Source organism: Cervus elaphus, chromosome 22 (genome assembly GCF_910594005.1).
Source record: "Cervus elaphus chromosome 22, mCerEla1.1, whole genome shotgun sequence".
Taxonomy (NCBI): domain Eukaryota; kingdom Metazoa; phylum Chordata; class Mammalia; order Artiodactyla; family Cervidae; genus Cervus; species Cervus elaphus.
Genome location: NC_057836.1, coordinates 25,085,481 through 25,113,193, shown reverse-complemented (window position 1 = coordinate 25,113,193; position 27,713 = coordinate 25,085,481). Strand labels below are relative to the sequence as shown.

At 41.3% G+C, this 27,713-nt stretch overlaps 1 protein-coding gene and 1 long non-coding RNA gene across 4 annotated transcripts in view; one reads left to right on the top strand and one right to left on the bottom strand.

Moving 5' to 3' along the window:
* Positions 1 to 4,559: 4,559 nt before the first annotated feature.
* Positions 4,560 to 13,918, bottom strand: LOC122680728. The gene is made up of 3 exons (XR_006336768.1): positions 13,774 to 13,918; positions 10,446 to 10,448; positions 4,560 to 4,570 (listed from the first exon to the last, which is right to left on the bottom strand). It is a non-coding gene; the product is annotated as an uncharacterized LOC122680728 (long non-coding RNA).
* A 7,161-nt stretch (positions 13,919 to 21,079) lies between these two features.
* RERG (RAS like estrogen regulated growth inhibitor) overlaps positions 21,080 to 27,713 on the top strand; it is a 146,891-nt gene continuing 140,257 nt past the window's right edge. Inside the window, exons 1-2 of one of the 3 annotated variants that reach the window (XM_043882584.1) lie at positions 21,080 to 21,422; positions 25,165 to 25,328. In XM_043882584.1, coding sequence (XP_043738519.1) covers positions 25,268 to 25,328 — 61 coding nt within the window. In that variant the 5' untranslated portion in view covers positions 21,080 to 21,422; positions 25,165 to 25,267. The remainder of the gene's footprint in view (positions 21,423 to 25,164; positions 25,329 to 27,713) is intronic. The other 2 variants (XM_043882583.1, XM_043882585.1) reach the window with 2 other exon arrangements.

The following is a 27,713-nucleotide window of genomic DNA, read 5'->3' as shown; positions in this document are numbered from 1 at the left end:
TTCCACTGAATATTCAGGGTTGATTTCTTTTAGGATTGACTGGTTTGATCTCCTTGCTGTCTAAGGGACTCTCAAAACCAGCATACAGTAGACAAACAGAATAATTGTTGACCAAAGATCTAAAGAAAAAAGCCAGGTCATTAAAACTATAAAATTAATTGATTTGTAAATTATCCTCAAACACCTATTTGATTCCATGTACATTTACTGAACACCAGTTCAAGGCAAAGCCTTTTAGTAAAGTAGTAGTTTGGAGGGGAAAAAAAGCACACTAGTGGAAAGAGAGGTGGATATATATATTTGATTTTGATATAAACTGACTGTGATAAATACAAGTAGAACATAAGCTCTTTGAAGGCAGAAGCTTTTCTAACCCTAAAGCTGGGAAATAATAATACAAATAGAATGTACAAATGGATATAAAAAACAAAATACAAAATTTCATAAAATATCAGAAAGAAAAAGTGGGGCATAATTTCAATAGGTTTTATATCTTAAGCACTTAAGATTGTTAATAGCGTAACTGAAATGTGTTCCACATTCCCACTCTTGACTGACACTTCTTTTCTCTGTTTTCAATTCTGAACAACTTTTTAAAGTATAATTGATGAATAATATTATATAAGTTACAGTTGTACAATACAGTAATTCATAATTTTAAAGATTATTCTCCTTTTATAATTATTATAAAATATTTGCTATATTCCCCATGTTGTATCCTTACAGCTTCTTTTATGCTGAATAGTTTGAACTTCAACTTCTAAAAATGTCATTGCTTTTCGTGAACACGAGGTGGCACTACAAATGCAGGCACTGGAATAAAAATTTGTTTTTCAGATTCCTGCCTACATACTTAGAAAGGGAATCTTCTATCTATTTTGTGGGACTTTTTTAGTTAGCCAGAGCTAGAGAAAGAAAAATAGTAAAGGAGAAATACAGGTGGTTCTCATTTTTGCAAGAACAGGGATTCTATCTAATATTTGGATTTTAATCAGCATTTCTTTGGTGAAAGTTACCATTTGAAAATTAAATTTCCTTAAGACTCTTTTTCTGTAAGACCTTATTTTATTTTTAGCATATAGGAGTTTTGGAAAAGATGCTTTTTTGAATTTGATGTATCATCAATTTTTTCAGTCATTACATATTTAATCAAATTCCCTAGGATGTTTTAAACTACAGTGACAATTTCAAGATTTTGTAGCTGGATTGCCTCAAACGGTTAATCATCTAACATACATACAGAGTTTACTTTAAATACTCAAATACAGATCTAACAGCATCTTGCTAACCCCTGCATTTGTAAATCAAATAAATCAGATGCATAAACCTAGTAGATCAAATTCGTCTAAGCATTTCAAACAGCTTGAGACCCAGACCACACAGACAGCATCATAAATGATTCCTTACTGACAGCCTAAGCCAAGCTCTGTTGCTTTGGGCTCTTTCGCATGGTCACATTTTTGACTGTCACGTGAGCAGAAGCTTTCTAAAATTCTCTTTTCCTCTGAAATTAACTAGCTACTTACATTTACATGATTGCAATCCAGTACCCTTGCCCCAAGTAATTGGTCCTTTAAATTCAAAGAAAATGCTCAGGTTTTTGGCCTTATAACTTTTCTATAATTATTATGTGACATCTTCAGTAAGATCTAGTGTGTTCTGATGGAGTTCAGGACCTCTTCCTTTGGCTGGGGTTATTTCCTTTCACTCTCATAATTTATGCTTCTCACTAGCCCCACTTTTGGGCTTTCCAGATGGCTCAGTGGTAAAGAATCCACCTGCCAATGCAAGAGATTGAACATGGGTTCAATCGCTGGGTGGGGAAGCTCCCCTGGAGGAGGACATGGCAACCCACTCCAGTATTCTTGCCTGGAGGATCCTGTGGACAGAGGAGCCTGGTGGGCTATAGTCTATAGGGTCACAAAGAGGTGGACACGACTGAGTGACTGAGCAGGCACGAATCTTCAATTTATAGTTGTTTCATTGACATCAGCTTGGAACTTCCTCTTTATCCTAGAGCAGGGAAGCACCTTTGTCTCAAATACAGTTCCTTTGACACTAGATACTGGAATCAAGACAAGCAGGCGTGTACCTTTGATCAAAATTGTGCCAGACAGCAATTCTCAGCCACTGATCATGAAATATGGTATCAGCCAAATGAATTCCTCTAACTTTCAATTCATTTGTGCTTTTGCTTTCCTATTCTCCTTTGCCCTCCAGGACCAAAAGTGTTAGAGAATTTGATCTGATACCAAAAGTATCAGACATATTGGAGACCGTATTCCCTCAACTCTGCAGTTTTACAGAGAAGGATTCTGAGGTTCCTTCATATGCCTGACCAAAGTCAAATATCTGGGCAAGATTAGAGTTGACACTTGAAGCCAGGAATCAGACTCTTTCTGGACAGTTCCCCTGATACGATGTGGGTTTATGACAGGGGCCAACTCTGTGTTATGTAGTCCCTATTGAATGGCAGGGAGTCATTTAATTGAATCCACTTTATTTTTTTTGGAAGAAAAATCAATAACCTCAAGATCACAAAACTACTGACCTTAGAAAATGACTTGATTTTATGAACTTCAGTGATAGCAACTATTTATTTATTGAATAAGTAGCATGTAGCAGGAGTGGGATTACTGTTTTCCACATGTAACAACAATATTGTAAGGGAGAAATTATTAACTAATATAACAGGTGAGGTAACTGAGACTAAGCTGTTAAGGCACCTTTTCAAGGTAAAAAAGAAAAAGATCTGGAATGAATTTCAGAAACATCTGCTCTGAAATCAGTGCTATTTCTTCAGCATTGGAGGTTCTCTTCATCTTTGTTTAGTTTTAGTTTCCACTGCTTTTATTTTTAATATAAGACTTCCTACAATTTTATAGCTCACTAACAGTTTATTTCAAAATTGCTTTTGAAGTTATCTTCTACCTAGGTATTAATGACTATTATTCAGTGTATGACACAGGGTTCTAGATGGGGCCTTTTTATCCCCCTGAAGAGAAATAATTCTGCAGTTCTAATAGTCCTGGAAACACTTGATCTGGAAACACTTGATCTTATGGATGCAGCCTCTGAAATTGATGATGTTGGGAGCCTGAAGGTTCGTGATCCCCTCTAAGCAGTCTTGATGGGGATCTAGGTTTGATCCAAGCGCCTGCTCCACAATCTCTGGTATATTTGCTTTAGTCTTCTGCTTCATTGTGGAGAGATACACCTCCCAGTGGGTTTTCCCTGGTGGCTCAGAGGTTAAGAATCCGCCTGCAATGCAGGAGATGCAGGAGGCTCAGGTTTGATCCCTGGGTTGGGAAGGTCCCCTGGAGGAGGGGATGGCAACCCACTCCACTATTCTTGCCTGGAGAATCTCATGTACAGATGAGCCTGGTGGGTTACAGTCCATAGGGTCACAAAGAGTCAGACACGAGTGAAGTAACGCACGCATCCAGGCACACCTGTCTCTCTGCTGCACTAAAGAGAAGGTCCCTTGTACTGAGAAAGCAAGTTTTCTACGGAGCCCCACCTAGCAGCCTTCAGCTGCTTCTCTACTCCCACGAGGCCACTCCTAGAGAGAAGGTTACTTGACTCAGGCAACCTACAAAGGTAAATTACAAAAAAAAAGAAAAAAGCCTTCGGAATTTAGAAAAAGTGTGCAAGGGGTGAAAGTTCAATGACAAATCCTGAAAAGTTGAAGCCTGTTTTACGGCCTCAGGATTTCAGCAGAGTCAGGAAATACTTCAAGCTGCCAGTCTCAAAGCAGTACGCCAAGTTGGGGAGAAACCAAATCCACAGAGTGGGATGGTCTACATCTGTCTCACGCAGGGATTAGCTCTAAAGTATGCGCGCTGTCTCTGGAAAATCCTTTAGAAATGAATCAAGTTAACCACAGATATATTGATTCCTAGTGAGCACAGTGTAGAAAATTTCTGCTTCAAGTTTTCAAACAGATCTGCTTTTATTTTTGGTTGACCATCAGATGAATAGTTGGCTTTTATTTATGCACATGGTTGTATAAAAAATACATGCCTTTAAAACTGTAATTGCACTTAAGTATCTCAGATAACGAATAGCTTATGTGCAGCAGACACTTGTTAACTCCTTACCAAATACCTATTTCCTTTTTTTCTCCTTAAACAAAATTTTGTTGTTACTATATTTTTACCCTCCCAGATTCTGTGTGACTAGGGGTGGCCGAATGACTCCTCTCTGTCTATAAAAAATTTAGATGTTTAAATTGTGAAATATAATTACATAGAGAAAGAATATGTATTTTCAGTTTGGGCTTCCTAGGTGGCACTGTGGTAAAGAATTCACCTGCAAATGCATGGGATGCAGGTTTGATCCCTGGGTGGGGAAGATCCTCTAGAGCAGGAAATGGCAATCCACTCCGGTATTCTTGCCTGGGAAATCCCATGGACAGAGGAGCCTGGTGGGCTACAGTCCACGGGGTTGGAAAAGGTCTGACACAGCTGAGTGGCTGAGCACATGCATGCACACACACGCATATTCAGTTTAATAAATAATTATGATGAAGACAACACCTGGGTAACCATACCTATCAGATTTTTAAAATCTTGTTTGGGAGAGTCATCCATGTCCTTACAGTTTTAGTTCACTTCTTTTCATTGTTGCAACATATTTCCTTGTATGAATATATTCGGATCCAATATTGTAACCACTTTTATGCAATGGATGATGACAGGATTATTTTACAGTGTATAAAATTATCAAATTGCTATGGTGTACACCTGAAACTAATATAAATTTGTATGTCAAATAAGACAATGAAAAAGAAGATTATGTTCTGATTTGTTTATTTACTTTGCTTCCTATATCTGTATCAAGTTTGTTTCTCATTTTGTTTCTTACTACACATTCTTAGGCTTCCTTGGTCTAGTCAAGACTGTGGTTTTTCCAGTGGTCATGTGTGGATGTGAGAGTTGGACTGTGAAGAAAGCTAAGCACCAAAGAATTGATGCTTTTGAACTGTGGTGTTGGAGAAGACTCTTGAGAGTCCCTTGGACTGCAAGGAGATCCAACCAGTCCATCCTAAAGGAAATCAGTCCTGGGTGTTCATTGGAAGGACTGATGCTGAAGCTGAAACTCCAATACTTTGGCCACCTCATGTGAAGAGTTGACTCATTGGAAAAGACCCTGATGCTGGGAGGGATTGGGGGCAGGAGGAGAAGGGGACGACAGAAGATGAATGGCTGGATGGCATCACCGACTTGATGGGCATGAGTTTGGGTAAACTCTGGGAGTTGGTGATGGACAGGGAGGCCTGGCGTGCTGCGATTCATGCAGTTGCAAAGAGTTGGACACGACTGAGCGACTGAACTGAACTGAACTGAACTAAGGCTTCCTTGGTGGCTTAGATAGTAAACAACCTGTCTGCAATGCAGGAAACCTGGGTTCAATCCCTGGGTCAGGAAGATCCCCTCGAGAAGGAAATGGAAACCCATTCCAGTATTCTTGCCTGGAGAATTCCATGGCCAGAGGAGCCTGGTGGGCTAGAGTCCATAGGGTTGCAAAAAGTCAGACATGACTGAAAGACTAACACTTTCACTTTCACATTCTTAATGTGTGTATCTTGGTGCAGAGAAGTCATTATTCTCACTGATTAATTACTAGGGTATATGCCTAAGAATGGAATTGGAAAAGCAGGTGTCCTGAGGCAGGAGGGAGACAGAGGTGTTTTTTTTTTTTTTTTTGCTTTGATAGTCATTATCATTAGAGAACAATCTTTTTTATCTTTTTATTTTGTATTTGGTGATAGCAGATTAACAACATTATGATCGCTTCAAGTGAACAATGAAGGGACTCAGCCATACATATAAATGTACCCACTCTCCTTCAAACTTCAGGAGAGAGCCAGAGTTTTCTGTATCCATTCTCCTTCAAACTTCAGGAGAGAGCCAGAGTTTTTGAGGAAGAGCACAGAGGCCATTGCACCTGGGGCAGAATAAGTGAGGAGATTAGTCAGAGATGAGATCAGACATAGGGGTAAGTATGTATGTGTATGTGTGTGTGTGTGTGTGTGTCTATGTCTGTGTCTCTATCAGTATATGTGAGAAATCCTGCAAGACCTCATGATTCATTGTAAGAGTCTTGGATTTCATTCTGCTTAAAGAAGGAGTCTTTGGAGAGTTTTGACGAAGAAGTGACATGACCTGGGGTATGTTTTAAGGGGATTACTCTAACTGCTTTATAGAGAATAAACTGTAGAACGGTACGGAGACTAGCTAGGAGGCTAGTGAGGGAATGAGATGATGATGGCTTACTCCAGGGTAATGATGATGAAAATGGTAATCAGTAGATAGATTTTGAAGACAGCACCAACAGGATTTATTGAGGGGTAGGGGATAAAGGAATTGGTTATGGGGCAAAAGAGATAGAGAGGGGTCAAGTATGACTAAAACTTTGTCTAGTGCAAATGGAAAGTGGGTGTACCATCAACCGAAATAGAAAAGAATTGTGCATGGAGTAGATGTAAGGGAGAAGATGAGTCAGTAAGTGATGAACATATATTTGCTAAAAATTTTATGAGATAACCCAGTGGGGCTACAAGTAGAATATGAGTCTAGAGTTTGCAAGCAAGGTCTAGATTGCTGTGAAAGTATCCAGAATAGAGATAGTATTTAAACTCATGACATTAGATGAGTGTAGAGAGAAAAGATGGAGAAGGAAATGGTAACCCTCTCCAGTATTCTTGCCTGAAGAATCCCATGGACAAAGGAGCCAGGTGGGCTAGAGTCCATAGGGTCGCAAAGAGTTGGAGATGGCTAAAGCGACTTAACACTCATGCACACAGACAGAAAAGAAAGAAACAGATGTAGAGAAGGGAAGTCTAAGAACTTACTTGCATACGCTAAGGATAAATAGTAGAGAGAAAAGGAAGAACCATTACAGAAAATATAGTCAGTGGTTTAGGGAGAAGAGCAAGAATGTATCTTTGGAAGCAAAATGAAGAAAGTGTTTCAAGGAAGATGGACTCACCTGTGGATTGTGTCAAATACTATTGATGGGATAAGTAAAGTGAAAACTGAGAACCGGCTACTGTTTTGAGGCCACAATGTGAGGTCCCTGGAGTGAGGATTTAGAAGAAAAAGAAAGGGGGATTAGAAATCATGAGAACAACCAACCCCTTGAAGAAGTCTTGAGAAAAAAAATGGAACAGGGAAATAATATTGTATGGATGTAGACTATTTATAATGTTAAAAGTAAATTCCCACTCCTTGTTTCCTCTGAGACTCTCCATAAGACAGGGCAATGATTTCCTATTTTATAATTAAGAAATTAAAACTCAGAAAGGTAAATTGTTTTGGTCATTATCACACAGCTAGCAGGTAACAGAGCCAGAAGCAGAGTCCAGACAGGACTTCTAGTCCAAACTGTTCCAGAATGCACAATGCAGATGCTACCACAGTGAAGGTAAATTCTGCGTGCTTAATGGTTCTGCTTAAGGTCATGCTCAGCTGGGCTTATTGCACAGCTCAGTCATCACTAGTGATGATTTTTTTTTTTTTTGCAGGTTGATGAAGTAATTTATTTGTTCAGCTCCAGAAACCCTGTGGGTGTTCAATATGTGTTAATTCATTAATTGATTCTCAAGAGGAAACTTGTAAACACCAGTCTGTTTTCTTTATTGAAGAATATAATCACAATTCACACATAATCACTATAATCACATATTTACTCCTCAAACTAAGATCCTTTTGATTTTCTCAGTGACAACTGGGGACCTCATTTCAGTTGCGGCCTGTAGTGTAGCATCATCCAAAGGGCCGTTATGGTCATAATTAGCATGTAAATTTAATTTAATGTCTATAGCAGGCAGAGGAAATTAGTCATACACATCATATTCTTCCTAGGCCCTTTGCAATTTCTTTTTACAGGAAACTGGTTAAGTCTAAATTAATGTCCATCAGATAGGGAAAGGAAATTTTGCCAGAGATAGATGTAAACAGGCATTTATGTTCCTCAGCTGTAAACAAAGCGTTTGTGAGAACTTATCAGACCACTGAGTGAAATCCCTAGCTGTTTAACTGTTGCTACGCTCCAGTGTGGAGAGGAGAAATAACATTTCTGGAATGGAAGTGTCAGTACACAGGAAAACATGTTTTAAAATGATAAATGGAATTATCATTATTATTATTATGCTCTAGAAATATAAATGAAACTATCCCCCAGTCAGACACACACATACACACACACTCTTTTTCCATATCTCCTCTCTGTTGCACTGCTTTCTGTCTTTATCTTCCCTGATTTCTAGAATCTTTCATGTGTATTAAGCATTCACGCCCACATGCTAAGTCACTTCAGTTGTGTCCAACTCTTTGCGACCCTATGGACTGTAGCCTGCCAAGCTACTCTGCCCACGGGATTCTCCAGGCAAGAATACTGGAGTGGGTTGCCATGCCCTCTTCCAGGGGATCTTCCTGACCTGGGATTGAACCTGCATCTCTTAGTCTCCTGCATCGGCGGGTGGGCTCCTTACCACTCGTGCCACCTGGGAAGCCCTAATTTACTATAATCTATTTCCGGACATACATTTTTAAAAATTTCCTAATTCATAAAATTCTAAATTTCATTTTCTATCCTTTCATTTTAACCAAATCTTTACTCAAGTGGATGGGAAACTCAAATATAAGGACCAAAATGTTTCTGAATTTTGTTTTATTATCTTGTGGACAAATACATTGGCACATTTTCTCCATGTGGAAAAAAAGAATAATTCCAAACTAACATTGATAAAAAGCCAAACATGATTGAGGTAACAGCAATCCTTAGTTGATCCTTAACAAGGTATTTTCTTGATATGTATTGAAAGAACCTCTATAATCAAACTGAGCCAAACTTGGCTCATTTCAATTTGTTTATCTTTCTTTTTTAAGTAAGAGTTTCTAACTGATTGCACTCAGAAAAATGTGTAACACCGTCATTATGTAAACATTTTTCCTTGTTTCTCTTACTATTCGCTTTTCCTAAAGCAAACTGATTAATTTTCTTGAAGCTTAAAGAAAGAAGTCTTATATAACCTGTGAAATGTGGGACTTGAGAAGGTAGGAATGCAATTTTATGATAAACTATAAAGGAATTTAGGCACAAGTGATTAGGGCATCAAACATTCATTAAAGATCATGGTCTGCTGTGGAACATAAGAGCATGATTTATGTTCACTTCTTTAAATAGCATTTCAAGCAACATAATTGAAGCAAAGCTGCAGTGGTTGGCAGTGTGGTGATGAGGAAATTGGACAGGTAGGTGGGGAAGAGAGTAGCTGCGTATAGTTGGATGGAGTGGGAAAGAGAACATCAGGGGGAGGGAGAGTAAATTAGCAGCGAAGAGAATCAAGGTGGTGGAGTCGGGTGTTTATGTACTTATTTTATCCCCTGTGTGAGTATGTGTGTATGTTCAGTCCTGTCCAACTTTTTGCAACACTGTGGACTACAGCCCACCAGGCTGCTCTGTCCATGAAATGTTCCAGGCAAGAACACTGGAGTGGGTTGCCATTTCCTTCTCCAGGAGATCTTCCCGACCCAGGGATCAAACCCAAATCTCTTGTGTACCCTGCACGGGCAGGTGGATTCCTTGCCACTATACCACCTGGGAAGCCCTGTCACCTCATATAAGGAATTACAGGCAGTTTACAGAGAATATATGCTACATACCAAAAGAGCTAGCTTTCTTTTCCCTTCCTTCCTTCCTGTCTGCCTGCCTTGTCTCCTACTCCTCTTCCCCCGCCCCCCCTTCTTCTCTCTTTTTTTCCCACAGACTGCTACTTTTCAAGAAGGAATGAATTACTAAGAAAATGAAACATAAAGAAAACACTCAAATTGCTCCATCTTTTTTCAGTGAGATGAGTTCACTGACCACAGGCTTGAATATCATGTCAATGTCAAATCATTCTTAGTTCTCAATTTCTTTACTTGTCTGTCACGGACCACGCTTTTACTAGGACTGAGCTATTCAAACATAAATTAAAATAAAACTGAAGAAAGCAAACAGTCACCTACAGCATCCAGAAAACCTCATGTTAGAGAAGGAAGCACTCCTGCTCATTTGCTCCTGAATGTGGTCCTTAGCGATGTTTGCATTTGTATACATCCCTCTGGCTTAAGTGCAGTGAGTAGGAGTCACTATTTTTCTGCTTTGTGAGTGATAGAAACCTCGCTAAACAGTTTTCAATTGGAAATGCATTCATTTGGGTGAATCCTAGGAAGAACAGAACTCAAACAGATTTCAGAGATTCGTGGAACCTGGCAATGTGATGACTACGTAATCTCCATTTTCTTTTTCTCATCCTTCCTAAACGAGCCTCAGAGTTTGTTGGGTGAGGGGAAGTAGATATGAGGGGAGCCTGAGAGTTAGGACTTGGTTGTATGGGCTCTTCACCAGTGTTTGAGCGCTCTGTGCTACCAATTCCTGGAGGAGGAAATGGCAACTCACTCCAGTATTCTTGCCTGGAGAAACCCATGGACAGAGAAGCCTGGTGGGCTGCTCTCTATAGAGTTGCAAAGAGTTGGACATGACTGAAGTGACTTAGCACGCTGCATGCACATGCATAAAGAATCAGAGGGAAATGGACATTGACAACCTCCACCCTGCTGTGGGTTCCCAGTTTCTGAGATGTGGGGAGTTTAGATCTCACACTTCCCTGCACGGGTGGGAGAAAGGTTCTAGAGAAAGGATGGGATCGTATGCTTGTTCATGTGGAATAAGAGGCACATATGTCATAAGAATACAGTGGGGAGAGCTATGGCAGGGGAATGGAAGACATGGCTTATGTTACAAGAGATCAGTGATGCCCAGGAGAGTGCTGCCGCCCGGCCACTGCAGGTCACAGAAAATGAGATGGAAAAGCAGTTACCAAGCAAACGAGGAGATGGGGGAGGCCTGGCAAAGATGGTCACAGAGGAGAGCACTCTGTCACTCTCTTCTCCTTACCCCAGATCTGGGAGGGAAAGAGTCAGGAAGGACCACGTTCTTCCACTCAGAGCCACGTGAACTGCCAGCGCCCTGCTGGCTGGTGGGGTGGGGAGAACAGCTAAATTGCACAGGAGAATCAAAGTCTTCAAATAAGCAGGTCTGAGTCATAGAAGCTGAATGAAACCAATTGAGCAAAAGTGACTGAAACCTTATAGAATCAAGCTGAGATATTGCCCAGGAAGATACTCCTTAGCGGGAAACAGTGTCTCATCAAGTATTAGAGTTGTGTGTTGCGTATGTGTGCTCAGTCGGGTCCGACTCTTCAATCCCATGGACAGTAGCCTGCCAAGCTCCTCCGTCCATCAGTATTTCCAGGCAAGGATACTGGAGAGGACTGTCTTGTCCTTCTTCATGGGATCTTACTCCTGCATTGGCAAGAGGATTCTTTTCATAGTCATCATTGTGTTATGTAAATGTAGGTATCATCTATACAAGTAGTGGAGATAGCATTTATACTATCATACTTCCTGAGAAAATTTAGGCAGAGAGAGAGAGAGCAGAGGGACCAAGTTAAAGGCTCCAAGAAGCTTCAATATTCATAAGTAAGGTAAGGAGGAACTTGTGAAGGAGCTTAGAGGGGAAAAATAGATGGTATCATAGCATGTTGAAGAATAAAGGCAAAGTCTTACCACCATAGATCCTTCTCGACCAGAGATGAATCTTCCTTTGGTTCCTTTAGTTCTTTGACAGACCTAGTCCATTCGTCCATTAATTGTTGGGACATGTTGGGACATACTATAACTGATAGTAAGACTTAAAGTGCCAATGAACCAAAAACTTCATGAAGCAACCCTTTAGATACCAGTCAATTGTCTTCAGTTCATTTGATTAGTAGCAAAACCTAACAGATGGAAAGCACCTTGGGGCACATTTCAGTTTGAAAGTTTTTGTGGGACTGGGAGAAGAATTGAAACAAAAAAGCACAATTGAAAATAAAAACAAAAAACCAACCAGTCAAACAAAAAACTACTAGAATATCAGCCACTATTCATTTTCACTCCCATTTATCAAACTGCTAAACATAATTTCTGCTTCTTTCATTTGGTTCATAAAGTTGACATTTGAGCAGAGACATCCATTTTTAGGCTTAAGTAGAATAAGTATATTATATACGGATGGTTTTTACTGCCCAAGTGCTGTTAAAGTGAATAATCTTAAAAATGTTTGTATGGAATGAGTGAATATACAAATGAATTAAATAATGCATGCAGTGTGTATCATACTCCAAACAACAAGAAAAATTTGAGAATGTATGAAAAGTTGAATTAATATTTCTCATCTGCTTTCTAAGCAGGACATCATTTTCTAGTTAAAGAATGTCATGTAACTTATCCTAATAGAGCTTAGGCTCTGAGAAGCTTTTAATTATAAATATTGTTTTGACTTTGTGGTTCAAATTATCTAGTGGAGCTAGAAAATTGTATATATAATTTTAAACGAAGATTTAGCTGTTAGGGTTCAGGATTAATTTTCACAATTGTTTCTTTGCATTCTTTCCTTTTCAGTTCAGTTCAGTTCAGTCACTCAGTAGTGTCCGACTCTTTGCAACCCCATGAATCGCAGCACGCCAGGCCTCCCTGTCCATCACTAATTCCCGGAGTTTACTCAAACTCATGTCCATCGAGTCAGTGATGCCATCCAGCCATCTCATTCTCTGTCGTCCCTTTCTCCTCCTGCCCCCAATCCCTCCCAGCATCAGGGTCTTCTCCAATGAGTCAACTCTTCGCATGAGGTGGCCAAAGTATTGGAGTTTCAGCTTCAGCATCAGTCCTTCCAATGAACACTCAGGATGATCTCCTTTAGGATGGACTGGTTGGATCTCCCTGCAGCCCAGGGGACTCTCAAGAGTCTCCTCCAACACCACAGTTCAAAAGCATCAATTCTTCAGCGCTCAAACTAAGACAAAATGACTTAAACAATATTTTATCCATCATTGGAACGTTATTGTCTGAAGCCATTTTGGACTGAAAGATAATTTTTAGCATTTTCTAAACTCTAGAAAGCAACTTTAAACATTGGAATCTAGAAATTTCAATCAATGCATCAATTTCTTTTTAGGGAACAGTGGTAGTTAGGTCTTTGCCAAGTAGAAAAGGGGCTTTCTGGCACAAAGATACACTTTCTTGATCATATAAAGTAGCAATTATTGCCATCCAAAGCTATTTTTAAGTTGTTTGCCCCTGATTTAATGTTTGTGAAAATCAGTTCTGGCTGAGGGAAAGCTTGACTTAACTACTTAATTGGCATAAATATCACAAATGATTTGCTCTAATAAATGTGAACAGAAAGAAGTGATTCTCATTTTTTTTTTAAATCCTTAATAGCAGGAATTCACTTTTGAAATTTTATCATCCTTTGTTCTCAAATCGTTCATTTGCCAATGGTACATCTTGGTTCATTTCTGCAGATTTTCTATACTTGTGCTGCACTGGGGCCAGTTAGCCAGAAAGCCTGGCTAGATTTTCAGTCTCTGGGGACTATATTCAGCACAGTGGTAAATGTAAGAGGAATTTGGTTGGTGTTGAGTCAACTTGGATGGTTCAATTGCCAGGAAATGGGGAAATGGAACTACGTCAGAGTTATTTGTTGGCCATGGGGCAGGGTCAAGGTCCCTAAAGGTTGCAAGCAGTCAAGTCAAAGGGCATCTGGTGTGGTATACTTGTATACTCTCATGGGGGCCGAAACAGTGTGGGTGGAAGGTTAGTACTAAAGAGTTCTCCCCATCCTGGAGGCAGGCCAGCATATTTGGGAATCAGTGATATATATTCCCTTCCTCTTCTTAACGGGTTATGTTGGTGGCTCAGTCTACAAGGAGACCGCCTGCAATGCAGGAGACCTGGGTTTGATCTCTGGGTTGGGAAGAGCCCCTGGAGAAGGAAATGGCAACCCACTCCAGTATTCTTGCCTGGGAAATCCCAGGGACAGAGGAACCTGGCGGGCTACAGTCCATGGGGTCGCAAGAGTCGGACATGACTGAGCAACTAAACCACACATCTTCTGATACTTTTTATAGTTTTACTCAAATTTAAAAATTTTCACAGGTAATTACATAGATGTAATACAATATTCATAGAGTGAAAATGGTATATAATGAAACATAAGTACCTCTTCAAGCCTTCAGTTCTCTTTTCCAGAAGAAACCATTGTACCGGTGGCCTGTATACCCTCCCTCCAGAGATGGTCTAAGTATGCATGAGGACACATGTGTGTGTATAAAGACAATTTTAAAACATACAAATTGTGTCATACTGGTTTGCTCTTTATTTCTCATTTAACAACATATCTTTCCCCACTGCGTCTACATGTGGTTCTCTCCATTTGCATCTCTATTCCGGCCCTGCAAATAGGTTCATCTGTACCACTTTTTTAGATTCCACATAGACGTGTTAATATATGATATTTGTTTTTCTCTTTCTGACTTACTTCATCCTGTATGCTTTCACAGCTCATTCCCCAGGGCAGGTCTTTGCCTACCTACATAATCTCCCTTTTCCTCTGAGTCACCGCCCAGGGACACAGGTTGCTTTTGTTCCCTTCCTACCTGATAATACGTGTGTCTTTCATGTAGCCTTGGTCGCACTTGAGTCCTTCTGCCAGCTTAGAGTTAGGTTTCAGTGGAGTTGTTTCATATGTCGATGTATTTTGCACATGTTTGTGGTGGGAGGGAGGTGAGTTCCATATCTTCTTACTCCTCCATGTTGGTCAGTCTGGGCTTCGTCATTTTTATAGGTTCTGTTTCTCTATTAAAATCCAAAAATGGACAAAATATAGTATTTTACATTTTTATCTATTTTGTTCACTACCTGATGAGAAAAATAATCCTAGAAATTTTGAAGTTCTAGTCTAGTTACTCCAAAGTTTAGGTCATCTATTTGTCTACTTCTGTTGACTTTTATCTCTATATTATTAGAGATAAATCTTTTTATGCTTCTTGCTTATCTGGTAATTTTATTCTATTTTATTTTATTAATGGAGTATAATTACTTTACAATGTTGTGTTAATTTCTGCAGTCCCATAAAGTGAATCAGCTATATGCATGCATTTATCTCCTCCTTCTTGAGCCTCCCCATCCCACCTCACCCCGCTGGGTCATCACAGAGCAGTGAGCTGAACTCCTTGTGCTATATAGCAGCTTCCCACTAGCTGTCAGTTTACGCATGGTAGCGTATATATGTCAATGTTACTCCCCCAATTTGACCTACCCTCCTCATCCCTCCTGTTATGTGCACATGTCAGTTCTCTACATCTGCATCTCTATTTCTGCCCTGCAAATAGCTTCATCTGTACCGTTTTTATTTAGTAATTTTTATTGTATGTACTACAGATTAAAGGTCTGTGCCCCTCCAAATTTCATACGTTGACGCCCCACCCCTCAATGTGGTTCTATTTTGGCATAGGACCTTTACAGAAGTAGGGTTAAAGGAGACCTTAAGAGTGGGGCCCTGATTTGACAGAATTAGTGTCCTTATAAGAGGAGATAAGGTGACGCTAGTGGTAAAGAATCCAGTAGTCATGTATGGATGTGTGAGTTGGACTATAAAGAAAGCTGAGTGCTGAAGAATTGATGCTTTTAAATTGTGGTGTTGGAGAAACTCTTGAGAGCCCCTTGGATTGCAAGGAGATCCAACCAGTCCATCCTAAAGGAAATCAGTCCTGAATATTCATTGGAAGGACTGATGTTAAAGCTAAAACTCCAATACTTTGGCCACCTGATGCAAAGAGCTGACCCATTTGAAAAGACTGTGATGCTGGGAAAAATTGAGGGCAGGAAGAGAAGGGGAAGACAGAGGATGAGATGGTTGGATGGCATCACTGACTCAATGGACATGAGTTTGTGTAGATTCCGGGAGTTGGTGATGGACAGGGAGGCCTGGCGTGCTGCAGTCCGTGGGGTTGCAAAGGGTCGGACATGACTGAGCGACTGAACTTAACTGAACAGTGGTGAAGAATCCACCTGCCAATGCAGGAGACAGAAGAGAAGCAGATTCGATCCCTGGATCAGGAAGATCCCCTGGAGTAGGAAAGGGTACCTCGCTACAGTATCCTTGCCTGGAAAATTCCATGGGCAGAGGAGCCTGGTGGGCTACAATCCACGGGGCTGCAAAGAGTCGGATGCAACTAAGCACTGTACAGGGCACAGTAAGAAGAGATACCAGGGTCTCTGCAGTCTCAAAGAAGAGGTCGTGTAAGTACACAGTGAAACAACAGCTACCTAAGAGCCAGCAGAAGGAGGCCTCATAATGCACCCTACTTAACCAGAACCTTGATCTTGAAATTCACAGCTTCCAGAACTGTGAGAAATAAATTTCTGTTGTTTACTTTACTTGGTCTGTGGTATTTTGCTGTGGCAGCCCAAGCAGACAAAGACTAATGTCTGACATTATAGATGATGATTAGAGAAGCTCTGGATCGTGTTCTCTTTCTCAACAGTTTTGTTTGAGAAGGCGGTTAATTTACTGGTGGATTAGCTTGTCCCTCTCAAGGTCTCGTCTTAGCCTTCATTCAGGGGAGGGAATGTATTTCACATTTACCATTCTTCATAGATTCTTGTTCTTATTCCCAAGCATGGCTCTCACTCCTAGGATATGGGCCTACTGAAGTCTCAGTCAAACGTCCAGGATGTTCACCAAGTTCTCTGAACTCTGGCCTGGGTCAACTCCAGTGTGTCTTCGAGGACATGGAGATCTCTGAAATCTCCGCCCAGCTTTCAGACACCACGCAGCTGTTCTTCTCCGAGGTCTCCCAGAGACTCACGAGACAACGTGCAAGCTCATGGACTGGCCAAGGTCCCAGGGGCATGTCTATGCAAATATCTGGAATTCTCTCTCTGTGACTTATCTTCTACAAGATTTTACATCTGTTCCCAGGCAGAGGGAAAGTCCAGCCATGGCCCAAATCAGATTTTCCTCTGCCTAATATTGAAGCAACTGAGCACAAGCAATATCTAATAAAATAGAGAAAAACAACAATATCGCCCATCCACAGACCAAAAAAAAAAAGTCATTTGCAGCAACAAAATCAGGAAATGGGTTTGATTTCTTGCCATAAAACTTTAAAATGAATCTTCTAATGAAATAAAAGATTAGGGTATAGACAGGCTCTGACTTCCTGAAGCAGTTTCAGTGAGTCATCAAATCCTGAGTATTCTGTTCACCAATAATGAATACCTCCAATTTTGGAGAGAAATAAACTGAGAAACTATCCTTCTCCTTTTCTAACAGGAGGGACAGGGTGAGTGGGAATGGCTTAAGGGAGAGTGTAGAGGGCTCTGAGAATGAATGGAGCCTCTCAAGCTTGGGGGAATCTTTTCTTTGGAATAGTGTCGCTCCTGATTGCCTATACTAAATCCTGGCACTCGGCCATTAACAAGGCTACACAGAAACTGCCGTGACCTCTCCTTTTTGCTTTATCTTCACATCTCAGCATGATAGACAGAGTGAAATGCTTAGCCCTCAAGCCATGGCTCCACCGTTTAAAACAAACAGGTTTCAGATAAGGGAGGAACAGAGCCAGGAAGAATTCCTTTATTATGTATTGCAGCAAATACGATATCTGATTAAAATAAACAATATAATAAACAGAAAAATATGTTTTGCAAGAAAAAAGGAGGAAGGGGATCACATAAACAAAAGAAGGGTAATAACAAAATAAATTAAAAATAGCAAGGAAAGAAACAGTTGAATATACTCAGTTATACAATACAGCCCATCCAAGACTTTCTTGAGAACATTACATCAGGAAGAAATGAAAAGGGATGAATCAAAATAATCAAGAATAGAAAAACTACAGTAAAATAATTGAATAAATTTATTTCATTTAAATATAGGACTAAGTTTAAAGCCCTTTGGGACTTAGTGTTACAGAACAAATGCAGATATTATAAAATCTTGATTAAAAATAATACAGAAGTAAAAATATAGTAAGAGGGATGGGGAAGTAAGAGGCTAATTTCCTCCTGATTAAATGGCAAGAAGTCAACTGACGTTGACTAAAATATATGGTTAAATATGAACCATATAGGAGCTTCCCCTCTAGCTCAGCTGGGGACGAATCCGTTTGCAATGTTGGAAACCTGGGTTTGATCCATGGATCAGGAAGATTTCCTGGAGAAGTAAATGGCAACCCACTCCAGTATTCTTGCCTGGAAAATTCCATGGACAGAAGAGCCTGGCGGGCTACAGTCCATAGGGTCAAAAAGAGTCGGACACAACTGAGTGACTAACATTTTCACTTTCAAAATAAGTAAATATCTAAAATGAAGACAATCTTTTAAGGTTCACTTTCATTTCTTTGTCTTCTGCTTAATTTAGTGTATTTATTAAATTAAAAAATAGCATTTATTTATTATTAAAAGGATATGATGGCCCTCAGCATATCTATATGCCATTTAATATCAGTATATCCATCCATTGATTCATTTATGTTCTATAGCATCTTTAATGAGGTTCTTTTATGGTAACAATGGTTATTTCTGGATGGCATCATTTGGAGTGTGATTTTCTACTCTGTATTTTTCAACTACTCCAATTATTTGCAATTAACATGACTGGCAACTACACATACACACACACATTCCAGTCTATAATGGGTATTTCGGGCTTATACTGATGATTCATCTACTAATTTTGTGTTAGAAGTTTTAGCTTAAGCCTGAAGTCAGGCTGAGGGACCAGAGGATAACAAGAGCTCTCCCGAGGGCTATTGCTGCCTAGCAAGCAAATATACTGGGATACTACTCTCACAGAATATAGGCTACTGAAGATATTGAGGCTTCTCCAATGGATCAGTGGTAAAGAACTCGCCTGTGATACATGAACCACAGGAGACACGGTTGGATCCCTGGGTGGGGAAAAGTCCCTGGAGGAGGGCATAGCAACCTACTCCAGTATTCTTGCCTGGAGAATCCTGTGGACAGAGGAACCTGGTCATCTATAGTCCATAGGGGCACAAAAAGTTGGCCACGACTAAAGCGACTAAGCACGCACGCATGTGCTGAAAATGTCACACAATGGGTATCAGACTCCAATATGGCTACTTCACCTCTGTGGGCACAGCACGTCAAGAGTGGTAGGTATGCCTGAAAGTGCTTCCCGAAGTGAAAGGAGATTGCTGGCCTACGTACATGGGCTAAGTAGGAGGATGGAGAGAACAGATTCTGTAGACAAGTTCCCACAACTGTTACAAAAGGAGCCTGGCTTGGACCCTCTTCAATAATTCCAATTAGGTAAGAGTGGCAAAGTAGGAGTTCAGCTTAAGTCTCTGTAAGTAGGAAAATAGGTATCTACATATAGATATGTAAATACAGATCTTTTTGTTAACTCCTTCCATGAATACTGGAGAAGGAAATGGCAACCCACTTCAGTATTCTTGCCTGGGAAATTCCATGATGGACAGTCCATGGAGTCACAAAGAGTCAGACACAACTGAGTGAATTCTCTTTCTTTTCTCTTTCTTTCCATGAATACAGGGTTTGATAGGCAAAGAAGGTAACATGTGAAACCTAAACACCTTAAAGCCACAGAATTCCATGTAATTGGATTTCTATAAAATTCCATATAATCTACCTGGATCATTCTTTCCACAACAGAGACTTTGAAAAGTTCCTGTATACTGAGACACTCCAATCTGTCTCTCAGACCTCCTTCCTGAGTTTCAGACTCATATTACTAGCTATTCTATCCCAAATTAAGCATATGCAAATAAATCCAATATGCACAGTCCCAATTTGTTCTCTTCATTCACTCAACTGTTTTTTGAACACCCACTATGTGCCACCATGACTGGAGAGCCTGAAAGCACAGAGACAATTATGCAATATCCTTACATTCAGGAAGGTCAAAGTTTCATGGAAAAGACTGAGGAATAAAACTGAGTACGATGCAAATATGATGATGGAGCACGGGGTGCTAGGGGACATAGAGTTGGGTCATCTAACCCAAGTGTGTATTTAGCAGCAAGACATAGGTTTGTGATGAGAAAAGTCACAGAGGAGACAGTATTTGAGATTTCTCAAAGAATTCTTAGGACAACTCCTAAGCTGCAAGGAGATTCCTGCCTCTGCCCCAGACCTAACTGCTCTGGCCAGTGTGGTCCACAGCTCATGGCTGCAGTGACTTTTCAGGTGAGCTGGCCCTGGGAACAGCCTCAAGAACACACTGCAGAGTGTACACTCAGCTCCAGGCCCCTGTCTGCTCTATGTGATAGTTTCCTGGAGCCCACCTGGTATCTTGCTAAAGATACCTAGGTTTCAAAGGAAAAAAAATAACCTAGGTGTTTCCTGCTCCTCTAACCAGAAGTGTCATAGTCTTTGGAAAATCATTTAACCTCTCTGAACTGCACCTCCTCATCTCTGAAAGGATAATAATTTTAAATATGAGTGCTTACCTCAAGGAGGGTATAAATACCAAGTAAGATAAGAGATATGAAAGGTGGTCTAGCATAGCACGAATATTAATTGTGTTTGCTAGGTTTCGAGGACGATGGACAGTGACTTCAATACAACTGTTATAAATGCCGATCTTGTAAGGAGAGTGTGAAGCTTTTGGAACTTTCTCAAATATACAGATCTGAATTTCCATTAAATTCAGTATGTATGTCTCTTCTAGCATCTCAGCTTCCAACCCGGCCTGAATTTCATTCCAACCATTTACTAGCCTTGGGGACAAGTTCTGCGCTCAGTCGTATCCGACTCTTTGCGACCCCATGGACTATAGCCCGCCAGGCTCCTCCCTCCATGGGATTTCCTAGGCAAGAATATTGGAGTGAGTTGCCATCTCCTTCTCCGAGGGATCTTCCCCACCCAGGGATCGACCCTGCACCTTTTGAATTGCAGGAGGATTCTTTACCGCTGAGCCATCCGGAAAGCCCCAGGAAAAGTTATTTATCCTTAGTTTCCTCTTGGGTCTCATGGGGATAATTAAACATGCCTCTAAAGGATGGTTTGAAGTAGGGAATAGAAAACATCACGCATGCTTTCACACGCGAGGTTTTAACCAAGGGAAGAGGTCCTTCTGTGAGAACCCAGAGGCCGGGAACTGAGTGGGGCCAAGCGAAAAGTGTCTCGGGTGCAGCGAAGACGGGTATATGAACGGATGCTCCACTCTGCAGCGGGAGGCGGCCTCGCGTGGGGAGCGGGGCGCTGGTGCCGGTAGGGGGCGCCGGAGCGCCGCACTGCAGCATCCCGGCGGCCTCCCGGGCTGAGCTCGCGTCCTGCCGCAGTCCCTCGGCCGCTAGTCGGAGCGAGCGGCAGCGAGGAGTCCCCGGCCGCTCCGCCAGCACTTGCCGCCGCTCCCACCCACGATCTCAGCCCAGCGGCTGGGAAACGCCCCCCGCAGACTGCGCTGCGCAACGTGGGAGGGTTAGCGGTCCCGGGGAACCGCTTCCGAACTTGCCAGGGGACCGCGGCTCTCCCGGGCCTGGAGAGTGTGAACAGGTGAGTGTAACGCACGTGCCCAGGTGGCCCTTTCGGGATGACTTCCTGAAGACCCTTCGGAGCCCCTGAACGCTTGGCCTCTGGGGCGGTCCTCCTGGTCCCTGGGTCCTCGCAGGCGGGGGTTGGGGGTCGCCGAGAGGGTGATGTGAGCGCCAGCGCCAGGGGCTTGACAGTGTCAAGGAGCTAAGACCAGAAATGCCCTTTCGACTCAGGTTCCATTCTCTGCCTAGATTGAGAGCAAATGACCTGCAGTCCACGATGGGCTTGTTTATCATTCCAGGATACCTGTTGCTTTCTGAGCAACGCTATAGCCAGGGGTCTCCTACAATCTTCCTCCTCCCCGTGCATGCTGCGTTGTGATAAGATGAGGGACAATTCCTCGGTAATGAGACTGGCAAAACTTGGTTTCAGAGCTAGAGAAGGAGTGGCCCAAAGAGAATCTCAGCCCCACCGTCAGATTAGAGTCTTTGTTTCCCTAAACACCTGCACTTTATTTTGATGAGACCATGAACACAGAAGTTGAAACAACTATTACCTTATAAAGATGCTTGTAAGTATAATAGTTTAGGGATTTATTATGAATAAATCGTTTTTTTTAATAAATAAGCTCAGCTTATAGTGAACTAAATGTCATAGGCCTATTGGTCTGTAAGCTCTTTGAAGATGACCATTTGCGATTAGCATGAATGTGGGATGAATCAATGCATGCATTAATAATAACAGAATTTGGAGTCTTCCTAAGCTTTCTTTTGGTACCTTTCTGTTTAGGAAAAAGATCAATACACCTTTAATCTCTCAAATGAACCTCTTATCTGTGATTTTATCTTTAGTAGTGATAGGAACCGAGAAATTTTTTTGTCCTATTAAAACAGTCCACCTAAAAACTGAACGGCAGCTTTGAGACCCAGACAGAATACTTCTGCCCAACAACATGAAAACAAATGTTTTCTTCCATCCATGTCATGGAAGCTCTTGGATCATGAATTATTTTGAACATCAGAGACTTGGCAACAGGTCCCTTATTAACACAATTGACACATTCATCTTTGCTTCCTGTCTTTATCAAATGTAACTTTTTCATATATTCATGTGAGAAAATGTTCAAAGATGTATGTCAGTTTTGTGTCTCCCTTTAAGGGGTTTTTCTTAACATAACCTAAAATTGACACTAACTAGCTGTGTCTTTTTTACGTTATATATGAAACATTCAACCCACATAATTTCTCTTTCTTATGTGAAATTCCTCTGCCTCTGAGGCCATTTGGGAATTACTGAAAAACTTGACTTAACAAGTGTGTGGTTTGTTGTTTTTTTTTTTAAATCACATTTGATGGCTACTCTCTTGAAGCATAAATCAGATAGTAAATTATTTGGATTTTTATGGGCATGGGAATGAGCAGTCCTGCATGAAATAACAAATTGTTGTTTATACAAGCTCCAGACACTTGCATGTTCTATGTTTCAAAGAAATGCTTGCCATTCTTATTTAGAATTCATTTAGTTAATATATCTCAATAGATTATGTTTCTGTGATGCTTCTGTGTTGAAGCACTGAACTTTAAACATAGAGGCCTTTTCTTAATGAATGCACATAAAATGACAACGGAATTCTTTTATCTTTAGCCGAAAGTGTGGGACTGGACAAATTACAGATGTTACAACTTCTACGTTTTGTGCTACTAATGATCACTAAGGAGTTTTTTCATTATTTTGATGAAGTAAACAACAGCCAATGCTAATGTTGACCTTTCTGTCCTTCGGAGGAAGCTCTGACACTGTGAAAGTCAGCAAATACAGAATTTGTGAGGCAGAGGTCAATGGTTTAGATGCATAGGGAAGGAAACAATTATATGTTAATGTCTTTGTAGAAATACTTTTTCAGAAGAACTTTTACTTTTTTTCTTTCTCTGGAAAAGCTCTTTTAGAAAATTTGTAGATGCCAAAACCCTGGCAGGAGCCGTTCATATGTTTAGATAACAGACTTGAAAGTGAAGTCTTGTATTTAAGATGAAAACATCGATTGCGGAAGTTCAGAGTGGGGGAGCCTGCAGTTCATGTGAAAAATGTGAGCCTTAATATGAGTGATTGTGCTGGAATATAACCAGCATGCCTTGACGAAGAAGAGGAAGAATCCCATGAAACTTGTGCTGGGTCATTTGTCAGGTCACATTTCAAGGGGTTGAATGCAGAGGATGCCATGTTTCTAGAGTGATTAAAATGGCAAATGCCAGGGAAGGGAGCTGCATGTGGTCAAGAGGGAAGGTGAGGGTCAAAAAGCATAAACAAGAACAGACGTCTCCATGTAGAACCAAGGAAGAGGACTGGGTCTCACTTTCCTAGAAAGTAGAAGTCTAGAATGGGACCAAGGCTCCTAGTAATTGCTAGATACTTGAAGGGCTCTGAGTGAAAGAAAAGAAAAAGTTGAAAGAAAAGAAAAGTTATGCTCCTCCTCCCCCCACCCCTGGAAGTGGTAAATTAGACCCTGAGTGGTTATTAGATGGTTGCCTGGTCATATGAAAGGGCTCCTGTGATGGCTGGAGAATTTTTTTTTTTCATTAACTCCAAGACTCCAATTTTACATTTCCATGGTACCAAGGACCTTGGCGTCATTCCTAAAGCACCCATAATATAAAGTGGGCTTGCATCCGTGTAAGTTACTGCAGTTTTGTCTAACTCGTGTGACCCTATGGACTGTAGCCTGCCAGGGTCTTCTGTCAGGGTGTTCTCCAGGCAAGAATACTGGAGTGGGTTGCAGTGCTCTCCTCCAGGGGGTCTTCAGGGACTGAACCCGCATCTCTTACGTCTCCTGCATTGGCAGGCAGATTCTTTACCACCAGCGCCACCTGGGAAGCTTACGCTTACATAATGTCATTTACCAGGTGGTGCTAGTGGTGAAGAATCTGCCTGCCAGTGCAGGAGACTTGCAGGAGACGGGGTTTCTGATCCCTGAGTCAGGAATATCCCCTGGAGAAGAAAATGGCAACCAACTCCAGTAGTCTTGCCTGGAGAATCCCATGGACAGAGGAGCCTGGCCGGCTATAGTTCATGGGGTCACAAGGAGTCAGACATGACTGAGCACCCAAGTGTTAGGACAATGCCATAAACTAATGTACTTGAGGTTGTTATAATAGCATTTATCTTTTGTGTTCCAGGGCATTGTGCCTAGGAAAATGTAAAAATATGTATATGTTATGTATCAATTTTAGGAACGTGGGTATCTGTTACATGACTTGACCTTGTGATCTAGTGAATGGAGATAAAACTTAAACCTTGAAAGGCAAATTCAATCATGTTATAGTGGGGTTAGCTAGTAGGAATGTGTATTAGTCAGCCCAAAGGGAAATCGAATTCCAAATGTGACTGTCTGCATCGTGTGTTTTTGTATATTGAGTGTTTACAGGCACATGGTAAATACATGTATTCACAGACAAGGATTTGTTATCAATTACTGACATAAAACATTCTTTGAGGAAGTGCTTTTGAAAATGCTATCTTGTGTTAAAAAAAAAAAAAAAGTATGTTTTAGAACCAGACAGATTGAAGAGCAAGTCCTAGAACTATTATTTTTTAGTTGAATGGTTTACAGTAAATTGCTTGAGCCCTCTTGCAGGATTGTGATGGCGATCAACAGGGAAGATGCTGATCAAGTCAATGATGCTGGCACATAGAAGATGCTTAATAAATATGAAGTTCTTTCTCCAGTCACTTTCTCCAGTGAATTCCCAAATCTCTTTTGTTTAAGGATTGCAGATTTACCATGATATGGTGAATCCCAGGGCTGGAAACACAAAGATCCTCTCAGCTCTTTCGTTCGAACCACAGTGAATTGTCTCCCAGCACCCAGCATGGCTAAAAGTGCAGAGGTCAAACTGGCAATATTCGGGAGAGCAGGTGTGGGCAAGTCAGGTAAGGTGTTTGTTGTGATTGTAGTGCGTGTGTGTCTGTGTGTGTCTTTGTTACTGCGCTTTGTTACTGACTGAGCCGGGGGGTGGTGGGGTGGTGGGAGGGGGCGGTTGGCATATCTCCTATTCTCCTGTGTGGCTCTATTAGATGAAGCGTCTTTCTCTTTAACTCAGATTTTCATTTTGCATAATCAGGTTTTATGTCCTCTTTTGCTTCTTTATGGTAAAGCAGCGCTGTTGATAATACACAAGGCAATGGATACGTCAGAGGTCTTGATATTCCAAGAAAGGATATCTGAATTCCAGAGAAATAAGATTGTAGAAATTAAAAAATACATTTGCTCTTTTTTTTTTTTTTGTCTATATGAGATCCTGAGGGGCCAATGTAATATCTCATCAATCTCTATATGCTCAGCAACCGGCTCAATGTCAAGCATGTGTTGAGTGCTGAATAAATGCGTCTTTACAAGGAGAAGAATTCTATTATTGTTATCCAAAGCAGGGTTCGACTGCTCACTGCTCAAAAGTCAATAAAGAGGCCAGATTGGTGGAAAGGAAAGTTTGCCTTATTTTGGATTCTGGCAGCCAGGCAGGGAAAGAGGACATCTGTCTAAAGGCAGACTCCTCTGCACCCCAATCAGGGCTCATGAATTTTTATAGACAGAGGGAGGGGGCTACATGCAGAAACCACACAGTCAGCTCTGACAGTCATCTTGAAATTGGTCATCGATGGTCTGACCAGCATCATCTTGATTGTTTTTAGTACAGTTAATTTTCAGTTCCCAGGTCAGTTTGTTTCCATTTCCTTGAGGCCAATTCTTGGAATTGTGACAGCTTATGTCACGGCTACAGTCTGGTCATCCTGTACTTAACTCTCCACCTGGTAAGGCTTTCAGTATCTAGAAGAGCTCACAGGATATGCCTCAGAATATTATCTACAACCCTTGAGAAGGGAACTAAGGGTCCTTGACTTTGCTTAATGACGACATTATTGTTATTTGGTCTCCTTTGACTATTTTCCTTTGTTTCTGCATATTCTCACTTCTCTGATTAAACGTATTTGGCTAGTTTTTCCACAGTCAAAAGGCAGACAGAGGACAAGGGTGAAGGACCATAGAGTTCTGCTCCATTTCATTGTCACTCGACACGTCTAAAATCAGGGAGGACTGTGAAGGCTGGGATGTGCCTGACCTCAAGGGAAACATATTGCCAGCACCTCTAGGGTCAATTTAAATGACCAGATTGTGGTGCTCCTCAGTAATTGAGAGCCTTTAGTGTTCCACACCTGAGGAAAGGTTTGCAGACCTTTCAGGTGAAGGGCAAAATGGTGGAAGTGAAAAATGTATCTAGTCCAATTTGAAAAATAGATCTCAGATTTTATAATTAAAGAGTGCTAAGCAAGTGTTGCTAAAATGCCAGGGTAACGTGGTTTTTCAGAGAATGTTGCTTTGGTCTCTTACTGGAAGAAAGACTCATAATTGATTTTGTCCACTGAGCTTTTGGTTCTCAAGAGAGGACTCTAACAGACATAGTGCGTGTGTGTTTGTAGAGAGAAGCCTGTTCAGATCATCCGATACAACAGGTCATCCAAGTAATCTTAAACACGTTGTTGTTGTTGTTCTGTCATTAAGTCATGTCTGACTCTTTGTGACACCATAGACTGTAGCCCACTAGGCATCTCTGTCCTCCACTGTCTCCTGAAGTTTGCTCAAATTCATATCCCAAACACATATGAGCAGTCATTAATTCTGTAACCAACCTCTCTTTCCAAATTGGCTCTCTGGTTTCATTTCAGCAGTAAATACTGCCGACTCTAAGTCTTTCTCTCTCTTTTTCTTATAATTTTCTTGAGAGGGCTCTTCTCTGCCATCACCCTTTTCTCCCACTTGCTATTTGCTTTGGCCTTTGGCAGAAACCAGGTAAAGAAAGTAACAGACAGTTGGCAAGGCCAAGAAACTGCCAGCCTTCACAAGCTCTAAGATTGTTAAACTCCTCCCTATTCATCTTAGTTTCCTGATCGCAAGCATGCATGCTTGCTTGCATGCATGCTAAGTTGCCTCAGTCGTGTCTGACTCTTTGTGACCCTATGGACTGTAGCCTGCCAGGCTCCTCTGTCACTGGGATTCTCCAAGAAAGAATACTGGAGTGGGTTGCCATGCCCTCCTCCAGGGGAACTTCCTGACCCAGGGATTGAACCCGTGTCTCTTATGCTGCCTGCATTGTCAGGCGTGTTCTTTCCCACTAGCGCTGCTTGGGAAGCCTTCCCGATGGTGTGAGAACCTAACTTTTGTGGCTGGTGGAAGGATCTGGAGAATGAGGAAACTGTTTCAGTGAGTGGAGGATGAGGGTGAGGCAGTGTGTGGGAAAATTCATTCTGCCCACAAGAGCT